General features: G+C 49.1%; 2 protein-coding genes across 2 annotated transcripts in view; both read left to right on the top strand.

Annotated features, from left to right (window-relative positions):
• Efcab13 (EF-hand calcium binding domain 13) overlaps positions 1-2,071 on the top strand; it is a 44,421-nt gene extending 42,350 nt beyond the window's left edge. Inside the window, exon 12 of the mRNA XM_046420921.2 lies at positions 1,959-2,071. Coding sequence (XP_046276877.1) covers positions 1,959-1,960 — 2 coding nt within the window. The 3' untranslated portion in view covers positions 1,961-2,071. The remainder of the gene's footprint in view (positions 1-1,958) is intronic.
• LOC124076861 (putative pleckstrin homology domain-containing family M member 1P) lies at positions 1,962-22,507 on the top strand (the record flags this gene model as incomplete). Its single annotated transcript, XM_046420943.1, has 7 exons — positions 1,962-2,229; positions 5,243-6,163; positions 8,816-8,961; positions 13,816-14,009; positions 19,005-19,068; positions 19,485-19,642; positions 20,375-22,507. Coding segments are annotated over 7 exons (1,863 nt in total), but the record flags the coding sequence as incomplete, so codon positions are not given.
• Between the last annotated feature and the right edge of the window lie 689 nt (positions 22,508-23,196).

Genomic DNA, 23,196 nt, shown 5'->3' with positions numbered 1-23,196 from the left:
TCCTTCTTACTGGGACTCCTCACCTGTATCCTCATTGCCATCTTGATTTCTCTTCCCAAAGCTTCCAAGGGGAATGCTTATCTCTTTAGACACCTCCACTGAGATTTCCTGGCTTTCCTCCAGAGGGCGTTTCTTTAAGTCTGGGATCTTACTTTTTTGATGTAGTCATTTATTGCTATAAGCTTTACCTCTTAGAGCTATTTTTGCTGCATCCCACAAGTTTTGACATGTTGTATTTCCATTTTTATTTGCCTCAGGACATTTTGTTTTATTTCATTTTTTCAGTACATTAAACAGAAGCAATCCACTACTGAGCTATATCCTTAGCTTTTGAAATTTTCAAAAAAGAATTTGAGACAGGGTCTTGCTGTGTTTCCCAGGCTGGCCTTAAACTTGTGGTCCTCCTGCTTCAACCTCCTGATGTGCTGCGATTATAGGTGAATGCCACCATACCCAGGTTATCTTGGGACATTTTAAAAGTTCTCTTTTAATTTCACTTCCTTCATTGACCCATGAACATGTTGTTGAATTTCCATGTGTATGTGAAGTTTTTGAAATTGCCCATTGTTGATTTCTAGTTTTACACCACTGTGGTCAGAAAAGATACTTTGTATGATCCATTTTCTTAAATTTGTTAAGACTAGTTTTGTGGCCTGTTCTAGGATCTATCCTGAGGAATGCCCCATGTATAATTGAGAAGAATGTGCATTCTGCTGATGTTGGATGGAATATTTTGTATAGATACATTTGGTCTAAATTTTAGTTTAAATCTGAAGTTTCCTTATTGATTTTCTGCCAAGATGGTATGTAAGGATTATTAATATGTAAGGATTTACTATTGTCACTTTGTTTTCTGATTGTTAGGTTCTTTGTTCCTCTCTTCCATGGTTATTAAAAAAGTCTAGTGATATGTTTTAATTCCTTACTTTTAATCTTTTTTTAAAAACATTATGTTTTATTTGTAGTTGGACATAATACCTTTATTTTATTTATTTATTTTTATGCGATGCTGAGGACCAAACCCAGGGCTTCGCATATGCTAGGTGAGCACTCTACTGCTGAGCCTCAATATCTGCCCCACTTTTAATCTTTTGTATAACTTCTATAAGTTTTTGCTTTATAACTACCATGAGGCTTATGAAATGTTCTTATAATGCCGCAGTCTGGCTGGGCACAAATGCCGCAGTCTGGCTGGGCACACAATCACGAGCCACCACACAGCTTGTAGATTCAAACAGCAACTCTTTATTCCCGAACTCACACCAGCCGTCTACAATCACGTTCTGGGGAAATCCACGTTCTCTGCCCAAATCCACCTCCACTGGGCTTCTATCTCCAAAATATACTGTCTGAATCCCGTGAGAACTCAAGGGGAACTCAGGCAGCAGGATACGCCCTATTCCCAGCAGGAATAATCTTAAACCTTAAACCTGGAACCTAAACCGGAACGCCCTAATCCACCTTGGTCCTTGAGCAAGGTCACCTACATTCAATGTCACTGCAACATGGGGTACGCTGGCAAGGAAATTGTCATACCTACTTACTTGGCTAATGGCTCCCAGCACCTTTTATATGAAATAGCCAGATTGTGTAAATCTATAAAACCAGAAAATAGATGAGTGGTTTCCCAGAGCCAGAATGGTAATGGGGAAATGAGGGTGCCTGCTAGTAGGTATGGGTTTCTTTTTGGTGTGATGAAAATGTTCTGAACTTAGATTAAGGGGATGGTTGCACAACTCTGGGAATATACCAAAATTATTGAATTATATACCCTTAAAAATGGGTTCATTTTGGGCTGGGGATAGAGCTCAGTTAGTAGAGTGCTTGCCTCGCATGCACAAGGCCCTGGGTTCGATCCCCAGCACCACAAAAAAAGTGGGGGGGGGGTCATTTTATAGTATATAATTTTTTAAACCTTAAACATCAGACAATCTCTATCTTTACTTCTTTCTCAACAGAAAAGCAGAAACTGGATCTCTGAAGATGACTTCTACCGGCCTACCCAGGAGCAAGCCCCTGAGAGCACCACAGATGGCTCCGGAGCTGGTTCTCGAGGGACTCCAGAGTCAAGGCCTGCTCTCCACAGGCATTTTTCTCAAGGACCAAGAAAGAGCTGCTCCCTGGGGGCATTAGACAAAGCATGTGTGCCTTCCCCAGGAAGCAGGAAAGCCAGGGCAGCACCAGCTCCAGAGCATAAGAACTTCCGGGTGGTGCACCACAGGCAGATGGGTAGGTGGCTCGGCAGGGACCGTGCAGTTGTAAAGTCTTGTTGCCATTATCCAATGGGTGGCGTGTTCCCCTAGAGAAACTTCATATCAGAATGTAATAAGAGGCATACTCATGCTTAGTAATTCAGGAGAGCATTTTAGGAAAAGTACTGTATTCTCTTATAAAATCTTATTGAGATAGTGTTAAAACCTATCTACAGAGAATTAAAATACTGTTTCATATATTGAAACAGAGATACGCTCCCTGAAATTGCACTATAAAATTGAGAATTACAGAGGATTCTTGATTCTCTCTGTGCTCAGAGCACCCTGCACCTCGGAGGCCAAGGTGTTCTAACAGCTCCTTCTAAAAGCCTTATTTTAGATGGTTCATTTAACAGCGCTGGTGGGCTTTATCAGGTCTTGTGTTTGTTTCTGTCCTCCATGTGCTATTTATTGTGAAGGCCCCACCCTATGAAATTCCAGAAAGCACTAAATAACCATAACCTAATTTTTCTGTAACCCTCAAAATGAGTTCCTTTTATAACAAACAAAATAATGGGGTCCTGGCATCAGTTTCTCCTCATTTTCTGTTTATAGTGACCTAGCTGAGAATTCTGTCAGGTCCATGGGGCTCTGGGTGAGAAGAGCCCTGATCTCCATGTTGGCTTCTTTTGGGTTTGTCCCACCTGCTTTTGGCTGTGGTCTCTAACCATGTCTGAGAAGGTGTGCTTTTTTCTTTGTCTTTCTTTCTTTTTTTCTTTCTTTCTTTCTTTTTTTTTTCTTTTTCTTTCTTTCTTTCTTTTTTTTTTTTAGTGGTAGATGGACACAATATTTTTTTTATTTATTTTTATGTGGTACTGAGCATCAAACCCAGTTCCTCACACATACTAGGCAAGCACTCTACCACTGAGCCACAACCCTTACCCCCAGTGGTATGCTTCTTACTTAGGATGTCCAAGGGGTCAGGAAACCCTATGCAGTACAAATCTCCAGGCTGGGGGAAAGAGAATTTTGTGGCCTTTGGACCCCTCCATATAATGTAGCAGACTCCAGAGGAGCAAGGGGCATTGAGCAGTGTGGGTCACAGGCCTTCATTCCTTTGTTCATTGAGCAGGTATTCATTGGTGTCTCTAATGTGCCAGGCAGTATTCTAGATGTGTAGGACACAGGGGGAAGCATATGGGACTTGGATTCTGGCAGGGGGATCCAGGAAATAAAAAAAACTGTCAAGTAATCATAGAGTGTGGTTAGGTGGTGATTAGAGCCCTAGAAAATAAGGAGTCAGGGAGTGCCAGGCAAGAGGGTAGCCAGAGCACCCTCACAAATAGGGTGACATGTGAGGTCATGGGAAGGGAGAAGGGAAGGAGGCATGAGGTCATCTGTGTGTTTCAAACAGTGAGAAAAATGCAAATCCTGTGCCAAGAACATGCTTAACATGTTCAGGGGACAGTGGTGACCAGAGCAACTGGTGCAGAGTGGGGAGGTGTGGTGAGAGATGAGGTCAGTTACGTGGAGGCCTATGGACCATGAAAAGTAGGTAGGCATTTGTTCTGGGGACAGAATGGCAGAGGGACATGTTCTAGCTTATCTTTTAAACTAATCACTCCAGCTCCTATACTGAAGGACAGCAGGGGATGCCAAACCAGTCAGGGGACTGTCGTCATAATCCAAGTAAGAGATGACGGTGGCCTGAGCTGTGAGGTAGTAGAGGTGGTGGAGAAGCAGGGGACTATTAGATATGTATTGAAGCTAAGAGGATTTGCTGAAGGTTTGGATATAAGGTGAAAAAGAAAAATCTGGGATAACTCCATGGTTTTTAGCCTAGGAAACTAGAAGGATGAAGTTCTCCATTTTATGAGATAAGGAACAGTTTTGCAGCAAGAGAATTAGGAATTCATTTTTGGCATGTCAACTTTAAGGCATCTATTAGACATATGTGGAGCAGGTGGATGTATTAAAGTTCATGGGTGAAGTCCAGGCTAGAGGAAAAAAGGGGGCGGGGTCTGTGGGCATAAAGCCCTGAGAGCAGGTAAGCTCAGCTAGGGAGTGGGTGTCCACAGAACAGACAGGGACCCAGGACTGAGCCCCAGAGTGCTCCAGCCCTGAGAGGTCAGGGAGCTGAGGAGATAAGGGTCAGGTTAGGCCTCCAGGGAGGCCTTAGGTTTGGCCACAAGGAGGGTGTTGTTGGCCTTCCCAAGAGTAGTTTCAGTAAAGTGAGAGGTCAGAAGTCTAACTGGAGCAGGTTCAAGAAGGAATGGGAGCAGCAATAGAGCCAGAGATGCCTGTACTTCTTAAGCAGATTTTCTGTAAAAAGGACTAAGAAACAAGGTAGTAATTAGAGATGTGAGTTGAGGAGAGAGACTTTAAAGATGGGAGAAATTACAGCATTCTGTGTGCCAGAGGGCCTGATCAAGTAGAGAAGGGAGGAAAGAGCGACACAGGAGAAAGGGAATTGCTGGAAAGATGTCCTTGGCCTTGTGTGGGTGTGGGGAGGGATTGGCCTCACTTAGAAGCACAACCTAATGACAGGAGGGAAGGTCCAATGAAGGCCCAGATGCCAGAGTATATATAGTGTATATGAGCACATTCCTCTTCTCAGCAAAGTGCAGGAAATGAGGTCAATGCTTGCCGCAGCCCGGCTGGCTGGGCAAAATAACCGGGGGGTGACGAACAACTTGTGTAGATTGATACAGCAGGAGTAGGAGCCCCTTATTGCAGGACAGGAGCAGTATTTATACATTCCACACAGCTCATCTAATTAGCATAAACTAGATACATCAGTCAACCAATAAGGAATCTCCACACTTAATGGCTCGATGGTGTTACTTCACAAACCACTCCCTCTGGCAAAATGCCAGGCGCCATCCAGACTTGTTTACAGACTCTAACAAATGCTGAGGAGGATTGGCCAAGGTGCTCAAAAATATTCCCATCCAGCTTTCAGAATCCCATCTGACAGTGGCCCACGACCAGCTGTGTTCTGGGGATTTCCACTGTGGCCCGTTCTCTAAAGTGCCTCTTTCTGCTTCCAGGGCTGTCCAACCCATTCCGGGGCCTCATGAAGCTGGGCACAGTGGCTCGGCGAGGGGCCATGGGCATCTGGAAGGAGTTCTTCTGCGAGCTCTCCCCGCTGGAGCTCCGCCTCTACCTGAGTGATGAGGAGCGCACCTGTGTGGAAAGCTGCTCTCTGCTGCGCTGTGAGGCTGTGGGGCCGGCCCACAGTGATGGGCGCTTTGAGCTAGTCTTCTCTGGCAAGAAGCTGGCCCTGCGTGCCTCCTCTCAGGATGAGGCTGAGGACTGGCTTGACCGGGTGCGGGAGGCCCTGCAGAAGGTCCGGCCTCAGCAGGAAGATGAGTGGGTGAACATCCAGTATCCAGACCAACCTGAGGACCCCGCTGAGGCTCCCCTAGGTGGACACCTCTCTTACTCAGCCTTGCTTCCGGAGCCCACAGTCCCCCAGGGCACACAGTTTGACTGGACATCTGCCCAGGTTCCGGAGCCAGATGCTATCAAAGAATCCCTTCTGTACCTGTATGCAGACAGGACCTGGATACCCTATATTTTCTCCCTGTCTTTGGAGTCTCTTAAATGCTTCCGAGTGAAAAACAATGAGAAGATGCTAAGTGACAGCCATGGAGTGGAGACCATCCGAGACATCCTGCCGGACACAAGCCTAGGGGGCCCGGCCTTTTTCAAAATCATCACAGCCAAGGCCGTGCTGAAGCTGCAGGCAGGGACCGCCGAGGAGGCTGCCCTGTGGAGGGACCTGGTCCGCAAGGTCTTGGCATCATACTTGGAGACAGCTGAGGAGGCCATGACACTTGGCGGGAGTCTGGATGAAAACTGTCAGGAGGTGCTGAAGTTCGCCACCCGGGAGAATGGCTTCCTGTTGCAATACCTGGTGGCCATCCCCACGGAGAAAGGCCTGGACTCCCAGGGCTGCTTCTGCGCAGGTGCTGACTTGAACCTTCCCACCACCCACTGCCTGCCAGCCTTGCTCTACTTCCTGATTTAGGGCCCTCCCTGTGCCTTCATCCTTCCCCTGAGTTGACGTAACAGTAGGCTTCCAGGAAGCCTCTGCACCTCCCCAGCACCCAGTGGGGCCAGCTGCCTGCTCTTGGGCAGCCCCCTGTCTCTCCCCTCTCCTGCTGCTGGGTGGGACCTGCTGCTGGGTGGGACCTGCTGCTGGGTGGGACCTGTGGGTGACAACCATGCTTCCTGTTGCTGTCTCCTTTCTGCATTATCTTCTTGCTACACTGTCATATTCTTTTACAAAAGGGGCCTGGGATTCTCCCAAAGTAAATATTTGTGCATGATTTTGCAAGTCATGCTGTTCCATGCTGTCCAGTAGAACTTCCTGTGTTAATGAAAAGTTCTAGATCTGTGCTGTCTGCTGTGGTAGCTGTGAGCCACGTGTGGTCACTGGATGCTTAACATGTGGCTAGTGTGCATAAGGAACTGTTTTCCATTTAAATTCACTTAAGGGCTAGGGTGGTGACTCAGTGGTAAAGCACTTGCCTAGCATGTGTGAGACCCTGGGCTCGATCCTCAGCACCACATAAAAATAAATAAAATAAAGGTATTGTATTCTTCTACAACTAAAAAAAAAAAAAAAAATTTTTTTTTAATTTGCTAAATTCACTTAAAAGGGACCCCTATGGTGCATGGCACTGTCTCGGGCAGCACAGCTCTATGTGTTATTCTGCAACTTGGTTTTTTCTCCTTAGTAATACATTATGGGTATTATTTCATGTCACTGCATCTGCCTTGTTATTATCACCATTGAATCACCTTTGTGTGGGGCACTGAGCCAGATGCTTTATTTGGATTATCTCATTTAGTAGAGACTGGGGCTGTTACTCTGTTTATAGGTGAGGAAGCTGAGGCCCAGAGCTGGTAAGTGCCTTGGCTCAGGCTCATACAAGCTAGTAAGTGTTAGAGACAGAACTGGACCTTGATGGTTGCTCCCTCAGAGCCTGTGCTAGTGGAGAGGACCCCAGAGGCTCTCTGCCCTTGAACTGTCCAAGCCTATGTGATGTACCACTCCCCAGTGTACAGGGGGACATGCCAGCTGCACTGCTGCAGAAGGCCACAATAAGTTGAGTTCCAATTTCAGAGCTGACCTGGGGGGAGGGAGGAGCCTGCCAGACCAGAGGGGAAAGCCTCCTTAAATGCCTGGAAGGAAGTGGCCTGCGGTAGCCCCCTGGAGGATGGGAGAAGCAGGCTGAGCAGAGCTTCCTACAGAAAACACCTGCAAGCAGCACTGTGCCCCAGAACTCACCCTTCTCTCTTCAGCCCAAGGGGCAGGACTTTAGCACTTGTGAGGGGACACTTCCCACCTGTGAAGTAAGTGCTGTCACAGAGAACAGGTCTCCCCATGGCTCTCACCTGATAGCCTGACAGCCAGGACTGTGAAACCCCGACTTCCTGCTTCCTCTCCACCGTGCAGCACAGCCCCGTGGCTGGGCAGACATCGGTGCGCACTGGGTTGTATTTCAGTTTGCGGGTCACTTTCAGAACATGGTCTCACTATTACTTTGTAATATCCCCACAAAAATAGCAAGTAGCAGCTGAGTTTTATAGACACTGAAATGAAACCTTGAGAAAATTAGGTGAAGGTCAGGGTGAGGCAGCTGCTAAGCAAGAGATCCTGCACTTTGGTCCCAAGGCCAAAGTGGCTCAGTGGTAGGGGGACCCTTTCCCCTGCCCCTGTGGGAGGCAGAACATGTGTTCAGGATTTGAGCCAGCCTTAGATTTTTGCCCTAGCCACACCCCACTCCCAGTGCCCCCTAAGACCTTCAACCAAGCAGCTGAAACTGGCCCTATCCCACTCCCCTGAGATAACAGGCTGCTCAGGGTTCAAGCTGGTCTCAGGAAATGTCCAGGCCACCCTGGCTCCTGCTGGCTTCCCCATCCACTACCGTGGCCCCTTCTTCAGCTCCTTCACTGCTGGCCCTGACTTGGTTGCTTCCGTTACTGGGCCCCGGTAGGGGGTGGATGGAGAGGAGGTGGCATTGGGGAGCAAGCAGTGGAACCACTGGATGAAGGAGGCTGAGTATCATGGAAGAGATCTCAGGCTTGGGACCAACCAAGCCCAAATTTGATTTCCACTGTGTAAACTAGTTGTTGTGTAACCAGACAGATTTCTTCACCTCTGAGCATCAATTTCTTTAGCTGTAAAATGGTGATAGTAATTTTTTTTAAAGAGAGAGAGAGAGAGAGAGAGAGAGAGAATTTTAATATTTATCATTTTTTAGTTTTTGGTGGATACAACATCTTTGTTTGTACGTGGCCATGAGGATTGAACCCGGGCTGCACGCATGCCAGGCGAGTGCGCTACCACTTGAGCCACATCCCCAGCCCTGTGATAGTAATTCTAATAGTGCATTGTTACATTAATAGTGTTGATCATTAGTGGTGGAAATATAAGTGAGTCATTTTTACCCTTGTGCTCTTCTTTTAAAAAATATAACATATATATATATATATATTAGTTATGTTAGTTATGTTTATATATATAAAACTAGCAGGCCCCTCCCACCATAGTAGCTCTGTGATACCTGGAGCTGACTCTGCCCCTCTCTGCTCACTGCCTATCTCCCCAGGCTGCTCCCGGCAGATTGGCTTCTCCTTTGTACGACCCAAACTCTGTGCCTTCTCTGGCCTCTATTACTGTGACATCTGCCACCAAGATGATACTTCAGTGATTCCGGCCAGAATTATCCACAACTGGGACCTCACCAAGCGCCCGGTAAGTCTCAGGCCCAGCGAGTCATGATCCTACATGGCTGCTGAATGACAGAGGAATATCCTCCCCTTTTCGCTGCTGCTGTTTGTATGTTTGAAGTGGTTTGGCTCTAGGGAGCAAGATCACTGGTTCAAGACCAAGAGGAAAGCTTGGTGCCTATCTGCAGCTCCCAAACAGAGCTCTGAAAACACCTGCCTGAGTCCCCAGTAGACCTCTGAAGATGATTCTCTGCAGCTTCCAAGAAACAGACAAAACTGTGTAAGGCACCAGCAACTAGGTAGATAGGCAGATAGGAAGGAGGGACAGGATAAGATAGATCAGATATGTCAATGGATGTGTGGCTGGATAGTTGAGTGGGTGGGTGGATAGATGGATAGATGGATGGAGTTAGGTAGATGGCTGGGTGGGTGGATTGCTGGATAAGTAAATGGACAGTCCAGCCAGCTGGCCACACCCCAAAGAGCAATTCAACCTTACTTTTGCCAACCCTGAGGGCCCCAGGTGACTGCAAGCCCTGTGTGGGCTACTTATTTCATGTTTTCCAAAGTGTGCTTTTAGCCAGGTGTGGTGGTCCATACCTGTAATCCCAGCGACTTGAGAGGCTGAGGCAGGAAGATTGCAAGTTCAAAGCCAGCCACAGCCAAGTGAGGCCCTAAGCAACTTGGCAAGACCCTGTCTCTAAATTTAAAAAATAATTTTATATATATATGGCTGGGGGGGAAAAGTGCACTTTTTCTGGGCCTCTACCCGTTATAAAGATAATATATGGTTATTTTTTTTAAAAGCTTTCCCTATGCAGAAAACTAGGACATTTTTTTTTTTTTAGATGTCGATGGATCTTTATTTTGTTCATTTATTTATATGTGGTGCTGAGAATCGAACCCAGTGCCTTGCACATGCTAGGCAAGCACTCTACCACTGATCCACAACCCCAGTCCAATACAGGATTATTGTTCAACATTAAAACTTACAGAAAAGCCCAAAGACAAATCAGTCAAAATTATGTGTCATCACCCAGAGGTAATCACTACTAATATTCTGGGGGGCAGCCTTTTCTGTGCATTAATTTACATATGCATCTATTTTTTATAAATCGAACCCAGTGCCTCACATGTGCTGGGATCATATTGGACTCATCCTGCTTTGTTCACTTAATTTTTTTCTTTTTTTAAATTTGTTTTAATTAGTTACACATGACAGTACAATGATCTTGACGTATTATACATTTGAATCAGATGGAGTATAATTTCTCATTTTTCTGAGTGTACAGGTTGCAGAATCACATTGGTCATGCAGTCATATATATACATGCAGCAATAATAATGTCTATTTTATTCTGCTGTCCTTCCTTTACCCCCTTCCCCTCCCCTCCTCTCTCCCATCTTGTTCACTTAATATTATATCTTTTTTTTTTTAGAGAGAGAGAGAGAATTTTAATATTTATTTTTAGTTTTTGGCAGACACACATCTTTGTTTTTTGTATGTGGTGCTGAGGCTCGAACCCGGGCCGCACGCATGCCAGGCGAGCGCGCTACCGCTTGAGCCACATCCCTAGCCCCTAATATTATATCTTGGGTACTCTTGTATGTCCACCAGATGCTTCTGAACAAGATACTTTTTTTCTTTGAACAAGATATATTCTAAGATCTTTCAGATTGTCCTCTTCTCTAGGTGGGCTTAGCCACCTTCCTTCCTTCCTTCCTTCTTTCCTTTCTGTCTGTCTCATTCTCCTTCCTTCCTTCCTTCCTTCCTTTCCTGGGGATTGAATCCAAGAGCATTTAACAACTGAGCACATCCTCAGCCCTTTTGGGTTTTTTAAATTCTTAATTCTTTAAAATATTTTTTTAGTTGTAGATGGTCGCAATACCTTTATTTGATTTGATTTGATTTTTATGTGGTGCTGGGAATCAAACCCAGTGCCTCACATGTGAGAGGCAAATGTTCTACCACTGAACTATGACCCCAGCCCTAATTTTTTATTTTGAGACAATTTCTCACTAAGTTGCTTAGGGTCTTGCTAAGTTGCTGAGGCTGGCTTCAGACTTGCAATCCTTCTGCCTTAGCCTCCTAAGCCATTAGGATTATAGCCACTTTTCTAGCTGTGTTGTCATGAGCAAGTTAGCTTCAGATCCCTAATCTCTTAAGGTTTTTGGTTTGTTTTTCTTTTCTTAAAGGGGTTTAATAATAGTGTATGTCTCAGGCCGAGCATGTTGGTGCACACCTGTAATCCCCGTAGCTAGGAAGGCTGAGGCAGGAGAATCAAGAAATCAGAGCCAGCCTCAGCAACTTAGTGAGGCCCTAAGCAACTCAGCAAGACCCTGTCTCTAAATAAAATATAAAAAAGCCATCTCAGTAGTTAAGTGCCCTGAGTTCAATCCCTAGGATCCCCCCAAAATGAAAAAAATAGTGTATGTCTTGGGTCTATTGTGAAGACTGTGGTAGTACTGCCTGTCACTTAGAACAGTGCCTTCTAACAGCGCCCTTTCCCTCCCCTGAGGCCATTCCTATCTCTTGTCCCTAATTCACTTGTTCAGTCCCTAATTCAAGACCACCCATCTGTCTACCTATTCATCCATTCATCTGTTCAACCACAAATCCATTAATAAATCTTTCCTGTCCTGTCTTGTCCTATTCCATCCTATTCTATCCTATCTCAAATGCTACCCTCTCCTTTCAAATCTGCCTTCTTTCCAAAGCATAGATTTCTACTAAGACAGACACAGAAACACAAGGAAGCAGTTGTTTTCTTCTCTCAAGGCCCAGGACCTGCACGCTACACAGTCTTGCCTCATGGATGTGTCCTCAGAATTCAGGGAAGGTGACTCCAAGTAAATTCCACTCCTCTGGGGAGGAAAAACTCCAAAGTTGGCTTTGCTTTGGCCATTCTGTTGTTCACCCATCACCACCCCTGCCCTCAGTAGTATTTAACTAACTACGCACAGAAAACTAACCCTCAGAGTCACCAGGAATGCACCTTTGACCGTGAGCACATTCCCTCTTCCCCAGACCCTGATACTTCAGTCGGGCCACCTCCTTACTCAGTACTGGAATCCTGTGCTCTTCCTTCCTTCTCCCTAGGAAACTGCAAAACTTTTCTAGGCTTATCTGAGATCAGGAAATATCCAGCTCTCTATCAAAGATCAACCACCTGAGAGAGACAAGAAAGTTCAAACAGAAAGTGGCTGGCCAGGGCTTTGGGGCCTTATTGTTTGCTATTGCAGCTCTGGCTGACCCACTTGTTCTGAAGCCCAGCTGGCACTTGGCAGGATGTCAGTCCCAGAGTGTGGTTTTTGCTTTTGTCTTTCTCTTCCATGCCCACAGGATAGGGACAGCCCCTGGGGAGCACAAAGTCCCTGCCAGTCTCTAGCACTGGGCAGTGTTTGGCACTCATTCCTGTGTGTATTTCATCTGAGCCTCACTCAAGGCCAGACAGATGCTGTTACAGGAGAGCTGAGCCATGGCTGGAGGACAGCAGTTTGACCCAAGTCACCAGGGGTTTGTCATTGGGCTGCCCTCGAGCTGGGGGACTGCTACCTCAGGGCTATAGGATATGGAAAAAGGAGTTGTCCGTGGCAGGGGGAGAAGAGTGTTGCTGGTGGAGCTGGGAGACAAGAGGCCAGAGGTCTCCTCAGCTCCCAGATATAGGGACAATTCTGAGAGCCCCATTACATTCTCTGACCCTCAAAGGGACAGACAGGCTCTTAAATAGTCGCTGACAGAAGTTCACATTTACTGAAGATGAACTCTGTGCCAGGCCCTTTGCCAAATACTTGCATGGAATATCTTTTAATATAAACTCAAAATAATCTGCCAGGCATGGTAGCACACACCTGTAATACCAACCACTTGGGAGGTTGGGGCAGGGGGATCCCAAGTTCAAGGCCAGCTTGGCAACTTAGCAAGATCCTGTCTCAAAATAAAAGAAAGGGGGTGGGGAAGCTGGGATGTAGCTCAGTGGTAGAGCACTTGCCTAGCAAGGACCTGGGTTCAATTCCCAGCACTGCTAAACAGTCTCCTGGCATTGATCCTTTGATTTTCCTCCAGTTAGCCCCAGCTCCTTAGCATGCCACAAGGAGTTCTTTTAGTCAGAGTGGCTGCCTGGTGTTCAGAAACAACACTGCAGCTCAGACCTGGGCTCCACTTTCCACAGGCAGGTCAGATACTTCAGCTTCTCAGAGCCTCAGTTTCCTCATCTATAGAATAGAAATGATGCCACCTCTCCCCATGGCTTGTTCTGTGGATGAAAAGAGGATATGATCAAGGTCCCTCCCTATGTCTGGCAAACTGTATTAGGGCCAGGATCTTGGGTAGAACCTTCAACTCTCTTTCAATCTGTTGAGAGAAGCTGAGATTGATCACTCAGCTCCACAGAGTCACAGGGGAGTCCTGGTGGTTGTTGGCAAGAGCCCAGTGCACTTGGGGAACCTTGTTAAGCTGTGTCTGCTCTGTGGTTTCCTGTAGCTAGAGCCGCAACACCAGTCACCTGGTTCCTGAGTCAGGGCCCAGAGGGGAGCACCTGTTTCCTATAGGCAGGAAAAGGAAGTTGGGCATACAGGAAAGAGTGGGAAAGAACTGTGAGGCCCGGAGGAGGGGGCCTTATCCAGAGTGACCTCCCATATCTTGTCATGGTTGGGAGGGGGCAACACGGGTGTCATTAGAGGAAAAGCTGGTTTGGGAGTCGGACTGTACCATTTCTGAGCTGTGTGCTCTTGGCTAAGTAGCGTCATCGCTCTGAACCTCAGTTTCCTAGTCTATAAGATGAAGCTAGTGCTACATCCCTTGGAGAGAGCTGCAGGGCAGGTGAGAGCTGGGCAGTGTAGGCATCGCTAACAGCCAGCCTTTCCATGGTGTCCCCAGGTCTGTCGGCAGGCCCTGAAGTTTCTGGCGCAGATCCGGGCCCAGCCCCTCGTCAACCTGCAGCTGGTGAATGCCTCTCTGTACGAGCATGTGGAGCAGATGCGCCTCATTGGCAGGAGTCGGGAACAACTGAAGCTTCTGGGGGATTACCTGGGCCTATGTCGAAGTGGTGCCCTGAAGGAGCTGAGCAAGAGGTGAGTACCTTCTACGTGCACAGGCCACACACGCTCAAGGCGGCTCCTTGAGCAATGCCAGGGCTGGGCAGAGAACTTCCCATTGGGCTTGCAAAATCACCACATCCTTCAGGGGTGTTTTGTTTTTTGAGTTGTTTTTTTTTTTTAATTTAAAAATTTTTTTTTAGTTTTAGATGAACAACATACCTTTATTTTACTTGTTTATTTTTATATGGTGCTGAGGATCGAATCCAGTGCCTCACACATGCTAGGCAAGTGCTTTACAACTGAGCCACAACTCCAGCCCCTCAGGGGTAGATTTTGTTCATATATTTATTTATTTATTCAACAAATTGACTGCTTGGGAGGCTGAGTAATAAGGATTATAAATTCAAGGCCAGCCTGTGCAATTTAATGAGACCCTGTCTCATAAAATAAAAAGGACCAGGATGTAGCTCAGTGGTGGTGCATCCCTGGGTTTAATCCCCAGTACCACCAAAAATGTGTGGGTGTGAGGGTGGGGAGTGTGTGTGTGTGGGGGGGTGTAATTTATTTGTTGAGAACATACCCAAGCACCTGGCAAGGTGTACAGGGTGCAATGCTGAGTAAAGTATACCAGAGTCCTCCCCTCTGAAAGCCTCTGGTCTAGGAGGGAAGGCAATGAGCTAACCAGCAACTCCAATCAGGGGGCGGTGGGGAGAGGAGAAGTATACCCAGAAGCTCAAGTAAGACCTCTAACCAGATTAGGGGAGGTCCCAGTGGGGAAGACTTCCTGGAGGAAGTGACGCGTAAGGTGAGACCTGAAAACTGATTAGGAGGTAGAAGAGGAAAGAGGAGGGGAAGAGTGTTCCAGAGAGAGGAATAGCAGGTACAGGCCCCAAAGGAAGGCACTGTACACAGAAAGCACAGGGAGAGCATTGTCTGGAGTGGAAAGGGAGGCAGGAAGCGTGTGTAGAGGCAGGCGAGACACAGCTAGCCAGGTGATGATGGCTGTGCTCCGGGTCTCCTTCCTGCCGGCCCAGCCTCCGTGCCTTGACTGTTAGATGCTGCTGTCCATGGCAGCATCCTTCCTGAAACCCTCCAGGAGTGTGTGATCAGAGCACACCCTCAGGAGCCCTTCCAAGAAGCTCCTGGGTACCCAGGGCCTGGAGGCCTTTGTTTCCCAGGGATGGAAGGTGACTGCAAGCTTCAGGATGGACTCAGATAGTCTCCCTGCCGTCACAAACCTCTCCTAGCCCAGCATGGGCTTTGGGTTCACCTTTTCTGGGTCTTTGAAACCAGAGTAATTTATAAGCACCTCCACCTTCTCCAGAGCCTCACCTCCTCAGGGGCTGCCAGGGAGCACTGTCTGAAGGGTGTCTCCTCGGCCCTGAGTGCAGTTGTTTTGCCCAGAGTCATGCCTGCTTTGCTCCTCCGGGCAAGGGTATGCCCATACAGGTCCCCTGGGGCTGTCCAGTGCTGCAGGGAGCTCTCTGGTGGGTACTCGGAGAACTGGTCCCTCACAGGCCCATAGAGCCCCCAGGGCTTTCTCTTCTGCAGGGCCTGGAAGAACAGAAAGCCCCTAAAGGCTCTGCCATCCCACACCAGCTGGGTACCTGGGCCCGCCCTTTTCAGTGAGGCTGACTCTCTCCTCTCTTTTCTGAGGTTCTGTGACCCAGGACTCCAGACTCTCCAGAGGTCTGCCTTCCTGCCCCTAACCAGGTGGTAAAAACCTGGGGTCATATCTAGCATGTGTGAGGCCCTGAGTTCAATCCCCAGACACACACACACACACACACACACACACACACACTCACATGCATGCGTGCACACACACACAAAAAAAAAAAAAAAACAGGTGACAAGTGGTACCTCTGTCACCCTTCCTGACACCTGCAGGGTGGGCTGGCACTGACCTCATCCCATACTCTGCCTGCTGAACCATCTCTGAGCCAGCCTATGATTGGTGCCATGGGCAGCCTGCCTCTGACTCTCTGGCCCTGCTGTCCCATCCCTGTGTACCTGGCCTGCTAGAGGATGAGGCCACACTTGTGGAAGTCCCCTTTTAGAGGAATTAACAAGACAGGGGAAAGAGCATAGGAATAGCTCCTGCCCAGCTCCAGACCCACATGACTCAGGGAAGTCACTTCTCTGAGTTCCAGCTTTCTTGCCTGTAAAATGGGTCAGTGATCCCTATATTCATGTGGCCTTCCACGTCATGGTGAGGGGCTCAGTGTCTGAGCTACAGATAAGCAGGCAGATGGCCTGGGTCAGCTTGGTATGTGTCTGAGGGGGCACCTGACTCAACTGGACAGGGGCCAGAGGGCCAGGGGGTTCCAAGAGATGGCATCAGGGTTAAGGGTTTGCAGCATTCTTTTATTTTAAGAAAATACTTATTTTCTTTACAAAGTTAGTCAATTTGAAAGGGGTGTTTATAATAAAAGGGAATGAAACAGAACGTGCGTGTCAGCTCTTCTCAGATTCCACCACCACCTGCACCCAGGCCTCACTGTCAGCACACTGGAGCAAGAGAAGAAAGGGCCAGGGAAAGGCCTGGCTTTCCTGGCTGAGGGGCCTTAAGTGGGCAGCGGATGGAGCACAGTTCACAAGGGCCCAAACAGGCTCAAGACAGCTGGATGCCGGGCCAGGGACCAGAACTCGGAGGCCCTGTGGCCCCCACTGAAGTCCTTTGCACTTCATCTGCCACCAGCATGGAGCCACTGAAGGGTCTGAGCCGAGACTGTCATGGTTCAGTCTGTGGTTAAGAGACCATTCTAGCAACCGAAGGTGCAAGAGCTAAGGAGAGAGTCCTGGCAAGGTGGCTGGTGTCGTTATTGACCCCAGGGGCTAGGGAGACCTGACTGAGCTAGCCAGAGGGGAGGCTGGGAGGACAAGAAAGGAGAGGACACGATCAGGTTCTGGATGTAGGAGGTAAAGTCAAGAGGAGCTGCCCCTTGCCAATGGCAACAGACTGGTGGGTCCCCTGAGAGAAAGGGGTCCTCTCGCAGGTCTGGGACATGTTTCTAAAAGCATTCTTTTGGGCCTTTGGGAAGGAACCATCACAGAAATGCCTCACAGGGATGTTCCCACCAGACCTGGTGGCTCCTACCAACAGCTGAGTAGAGGTAGATAGAGGAGGAAGAGGGGCTCAGAAAGAGGTAGCACCCAGGCTGCCCACTGGAGACCTGCAGATCATTTGGCCTTGCCAGGGTCAGTGATCCCTATGTTCATGTGGCCTTCTGTCCCATTACCCTGTAAGTTACAGGAGTTAAAAAGCAACCTTCTCCAACTTCCACTGTCTCCCAGAGACCCCTGAAATTCTCTCCGGTCCCTTCTCCAGACAATCAGCCTCACACCAGAGGACTAAGAGAGGTCTTTCCATTGTATGGGTGAGAAACTGAGGCCCAGAGTAGCCCAGGGTTTTCTCCAGTGCCCAGGTGTTTCTCTCCTGGAGGACAGCATGAGTGGTACTGCTTTCCTTCTGGCCTTGACAGAGCATCAGTTATAGAGCCCCACTGAGAGTGTGACAGGCCCAGGGCACAGTGACTCTCAGATCAGGCTATAGGCCTGACTGGCTGCCAGGACTGTAGACAGAGGTAGAAGACAGCGACCTCTCCATCCAACTCAGCCCCACCCTTCCTGCCAGCTTGGAGCCAGCCTGTGTGCCTATCTCCCACCATGTTTTCCCGGTGATAAATGGCAGCTTCCTGTTCCCAGAAAGCTGGAAGTTTACTAAGGAAACCAGCATGGTAAACTGAGAGGCAAGTTGGCAGTGTCCTCACCCCACATGGCACAGTGTGGCCTGCCTGGCTGTTTGTGGGACCATCCCACACTGGGCTCCCCCTGAACCACACTAAGGCCATTGGATGGGGTATGGCCAAGCCCCCATTCCTGATGCCAGACACCATCTGTTCCAGATGTCCAGGGCATCCTGTGCAGGTTCCCAAGCTTCCTCTGACTTGGAGTATCCACCCCCCACCCCAGGACCTGCACAGGCACATGAGCAAGGCTGGATAGGGTTCTGTGCCAGGGATTTTCTGCAGGCACTTCCTCTCCATCCCTCAGGATGTGACCCAGAGTCTCAGCTGTTGGTGTAGTGGGAACCAAAACAGGGCTGGCGGCAGCCCTTGTCCTCCACTCCATTCCCCTCTGAAACGGGATCTGCTGTGCTTAGAACACATCTCAGTTCCTTTCATGTAGCACTGAAACCAGATACTGGAATGTCTTTTCTTCAGCTAGACCAGGGGCTGCCAGAGGGCAGCAGCTGTATCTTCTGCATTTCTGTCCTCAGCAGGGTCCCTGGTATGTAATGGTGGTAGAGTTTCAGTGGAGTGGAGAAGGATGCTGGCTCTAGAACCAGATACCTGCATGCAAGCTCCTGCTCTGACTCTTACTGTGTGACCCCAGGCAAATTATTTAAACTCTCCACATTTGCCCATTTTCTCAAAGTGGGAGTTGCAACAGGCTCAGCCTCAGAGCATTGTTGCAAGGACAGATGAGTGACTGAGGGTAAAATCTCAGCCAGTTCCTGGTACTGGCTGTCAGTTTTCATCATCCTCATCCTCATTATTATTTAAAAAAAAATTTTTTTAGACGCTGATAGGCCTTTGTTTTGTTCATTTATTTATATGCAGAGCTGAGAATCGAACCCAGTGCCTCACACATGCTAGGCAAGCGCTGTACCACTGAGCCACAGCCCCAGCTCCACCCTCATCATTATTAGTTATGTGCTCACTACCTGCCGGACACTGTACCGAATGCTCTAAATAGATTATTTAATCATCAAAAACAATTCCACTTCTTAGAGGAAGATACCTGAGGTTCAGAGATTAAGCAACTTGCCCAAGGACCCACCAGCTGGTTAGTTTACCTGGGAGGCCAGGGCAAGTCTGGTCCAGCTGACTTGTGCTCTTAGCCCTGCCTGGCGAGGCAGAAGGGTTATGGTTGGTTAACAGTGCTGAGGGAAGGAAAACAGACAATGCAGGGTGGCCCAGCCTCCAAAGCCCTTCTGAGGAAGCTCTTGTGTTTTCTTTGCAGGCTCAACCACAGGAATTATCTCTTGGAATCTCCCCACAAGTTCAGTGTTGCTGACCTCCAGCAGGTAAACGTGTCCAACTCTCCCCAAATCTCTATAGAGAGGCCTCATTCCTGGAGAAATCAGAAAAAGAGATGGAAGAGGGGTGTTTCCGAATATTGAGACCAGATAGCAGTGTTCAACTTTTTCACATCTCAGAATGGGCCTCCCTGCTGCCCCAGTACATCCTGGGCAGTGACAGACTCCCCTGGTTCCCTGGCAGGCAGCAGACTCTAGAATCCTGGGTTGAAAGTGTAGGACGCTGCTTTGCTCAAGAGAATGGAGTAGATTTGGATCTCATCTGTAAATCCAGTAACTCCCCGTGACAGCCCAATTTGGGGAAGTCTCCTTGCTAGTAGAGGAGCTGGAGGCAGTTCCTCTCAGCAGGGAGTCTGGTGCCACAATGCAGCTGCCTGAGGCCAGGCTTGTGCTTATCCCTACAGATTGCAGATGGGGTGTATGAAGGGTTCCTCAAGGGCCTGATCGAGTTCGCCTCCCAGCATGTCTACCACTGTGACCTGTGCACCCAGCGGGGCTTTATTTGCCAGATCTGCCACCACCATGACATCATCTTCCCCTTTGAGTTTGACACCACAATCAGGTATGCACGACACCCACAGCTCTGCACAGCACTATAGGGAGTAGCCCTAGCTTTGCCACTCAGGAACAGTGAACATCCACTCTGTGCCAGAGCCTGGCTGGCAAAGTTGTCTGGAGCAGCCCCTGCCTGGGGCTCCCATGGCTCCCTCCTGTACTGAGCATCCATCACCCTGGAGAAGAGGTGGCTGCCGGTACTGAGAGGGACCCCCACCTCAGTCTGCAAACAAGCTGAGGAGGGACTGAACAAGCTATGGCCCTGGCCCTAAACCCCTGGCACAGAATGGGCACCTATGGGTGGTGCTTGCCACAGCTTCTGCCACTGTAGCGATTGTTCTTATCCCCAGTCATTGCTCAATATCAGAAGCCTCTGAATTGAAAAATTCACCCAGACATGGGGAATAAAAAGCTGCCCCAGGGAGCACATTCCTCCACTTCCAGTGAGTACACCCGCCAGGGTTCAACCCTGCATGGGCCTGGAGCTGTTTTTGAAACTGTTTTTAAAGATAGGTAAGAAATCATTTAGGGACACTCAGGCAGCACTTGTGAGAAATGAAGTGGATGGAGAATCTCCATGCCCGGCATGGCTGTGATCTCATCATCTAAAGCAGGCAGGTAGGGGCTGCCAAGAAGAACACAGCCTCACTATGGGATCTGACCAGAGCCCTGGCCAGCCCCGACCCCAGGATGGCCTCTAGTCAACTGGCACAAACTGTGCACGCTGCTCTCTCCCCAGGTGTGCTGAGTGCAAGACCGTCTTCCACCAGAGCTGCCAGGCTGTGGTGAAGAAGGGCTGCCCCCGCTGTGCCCGCCGGCGCAAATACCAGGAACAGAACACTCTAACCTAGGCCAATCTCCTCACCCACCCCAAGCCGTCCCAGCCGGGTTTGCCATCACCCCAGGCTCCTCTTGGTGTGTCACAATGTCTCCCCTTTTCAGGAAGACCCTCAGGTGTGACTAGAGAGCATGGGCCTCCCAGAGAAAGCCAGGAAGCCCAATGACATCCCATGGCCTCCCACCTCCCTCTGTCTCAGGAGCAAGGACACCACCAGATGTCCTCTGCTCAAGGCTCAATGGGGCCTTTCATCAGGCTGGGCTCACCTCACTGTCACACCTCCATTAGGGCTGTTCAAACACTGTGGAAATGAGACTTGGGGGACATTTTCAATTCCACATTCCTGATTAAAAGGTCTAGTTTTTTAAGGTGGGTTTTTTTCCCTTCATATTGCAACAGAAAATATTTTTTTATTCTTGACCCTACACAAGTCACCCAAGAAACCCGGGCCTTCTCACCCTGGTGGATGTGCACACTTAGGCCTGGCCCGAAGGCAGGCAGTCAGGCCTGTCAGCGGACAGGTGCCTTTCCTTCGTCCTTGCTGGCACTTGCTGCTGACAACTCCAGTGCCACGTGCCAAACTGCTTCCAGCAGGACGAGGTCATCCTGATGACTACCTCCTTTCTCTCCCATCTCATCTTGACTTCCTATCCCCTCGCTTCTCACCTGGAAAGTCCTCCCTTTCTAAGAGTCAGAGCCCCCTCGCTCTTCTCTAGTCTGGAGTCATTGTGCAGAAGGGGAAATGACTCAAAACCAGCACTGTCAGCACTTTGAGACTTCCTCGGTTGGGGGAAGGACCTCATCTTGCCCATTCTCCTCCCCCCACCCACCTTACTCCCACAAAGATGGGCAGGACCTGCCTCAGACTGACTCTTGAGGTCACACCCCTGCCTGACTGACTCCTGAGTAGGCTGGACCCCAGAGAGAGCAGTGACCAAGGGCAGGGGCTGCCTCAGATGACTGCCGTGACTGCTGAGCCCTACCCTGTGGAGAAGTGACCCTGTCCTTCCGCTGCTGAACTGTGCAGGGACATGCAGAGAAGCTATCCTGTGGGTGCTTCTGCAGCCTCAGTCTTACAAAGCCATGAAGTCACAAAGCTGCCCTGGACTTGCCCAGCAAGGGTCTGCCAGGACTTGGAGAATTTCCTTGGAGTAGAATCGGTTTTTGAAGGGGTCCTGGGGGCTGGATGGGAGCCTGGAGTTCCCCTCTAGGCATGTCTAGGTCCTTGAAGTTTGGGGAGGGTGGGTGGTCTCTGCATCCTTCTCCTCCTCTCCTGGACCCAGCAGGCTCCTCTCACTGTCTCACCTGCCCTCAGCTTGGAGTCAGAGGCCTCAGGTGGAGATGTACCTGTCACTGTCAAGAGGTGAGCCTTCCCCCATCCTCCCTGGAGTGATGGAGCTGCTGAGTCACCCACCCAGCCCCACAGGGTTGGATGAATTGTGCAATAGAACAAAGGAGACAGTAGGCAGGCAGCGGAGGCTGCCACATAGCTCCTGTGTCCCCATTGTGGAAGGTGGTGCACACCTGTGCCCAGAACACCAAAGCTTCTTGAGCCAGGAAGTGTGACCATATCCCTTCCCCACCCACCTCCCATAGCCAGCATTAACTCTCCCCTGTAAACACCGCCTGATCAGAGCTATCAACTGCCCCAGGTCCCTGAGTGGGCAGGAGTCTGGCCTGGTGTGGGCCTTGGTCCTGGGTGTATATTCCATATGGTGCCCTGGGAGGCAGCAGGAGTGAGGCCCTGATTGATGGGGCCTCCTCACCCCTGGGATTATGTGCATTAGAGCTGCCCTCTCCTCCAGTACCAAAAAAGCTGCTAATGCTGTTGGATGTGTTGACTCTTACCCTCCGCCTCCAGTGGAAAGCCGAGGTGAACCTCAGCAGTGCCCACACTATTCTTAAAATGTTATTTTATGCAATAAACTTTCTAGAAAGTAGGGCTCTGGCCCTGAGATTTTGCAATGTATTGAAGGAACTGCGGCTGTGTGATAGTTGAGTGATTTTGCAGTAAAGACCTGATCTTTCTAATCACCGTCTGACTTCTGAATCCTAACTCATGGGAGGTGGGGAAACCAGCCATCATAACCATTGGATGAGCCCCCCACTTACCCATTAGCCCCTGGGCATAGGGAGGTCTCCAGGTCACTGAAGAACACTGGGAGGCAGCAGCTATGTACCAGGAGTGGCCATCGAGAAAAGAGCCCATAAATGACAGTGTATAGTCCCACCCTTCACGCCCAGGAGTTGGGATCCCCCCTGGGATGGGATTTTAGGGACTTTGGGGAGGTTCACTTATACATTCATCTGTGACAACTGAAGCTGACTCCCCCATGGCTTCTTTCCTGCTCCTTAAATGTCAACACTGATCACGGACACGGCAGGAATTCTTGGAGAAATAAAACAGTGTGGAAGGGATGGGTGGGAGGGGAACAGGTGACTTAAGCAGAGCCCCAGAATCATGAATCTTGGATTTAGGGCTCAAAGTGGCTTTTATTTGGTTGCCAGCCTTTCTCACAAGTTCCAGAAGCCCCTGGGGTAGGGGTGGGGGGGACTCTAGGGGGAAGCCCCCCACTGTCCATGTAAGAACAAAAGAAGGAAACAGACTTAATTCCCAGAAAGTCAGTTTGCAGGAAAATGGAGCAGAAAAGAATAACATTCAGGTCTGCAGTTTCCTGCCATTGAAGATCTCTTTCAACCCATCATGGAAACCCTCTGCCCAT

Source organism: Marmota monax, unplaced genomic scaffold (genome assembly GCF_021218885.2).
Source record: "Marmota monax isolate L192 unplaced genomic scaffold, Marmota_monax_Labrador192_F-V1.1 WCK01_AAM20220418_F8-fsc00322, whole genome shotgun sequence".
Lineage (NCBI taxonomy): Eukaryota > Metazoa > Chordata > Mammalia > Rodentia > Sciuridae > Marmota > Marmota monax.
This window is presented reverse-complemented; position numbering and strand designations above follow the sequence as displayed.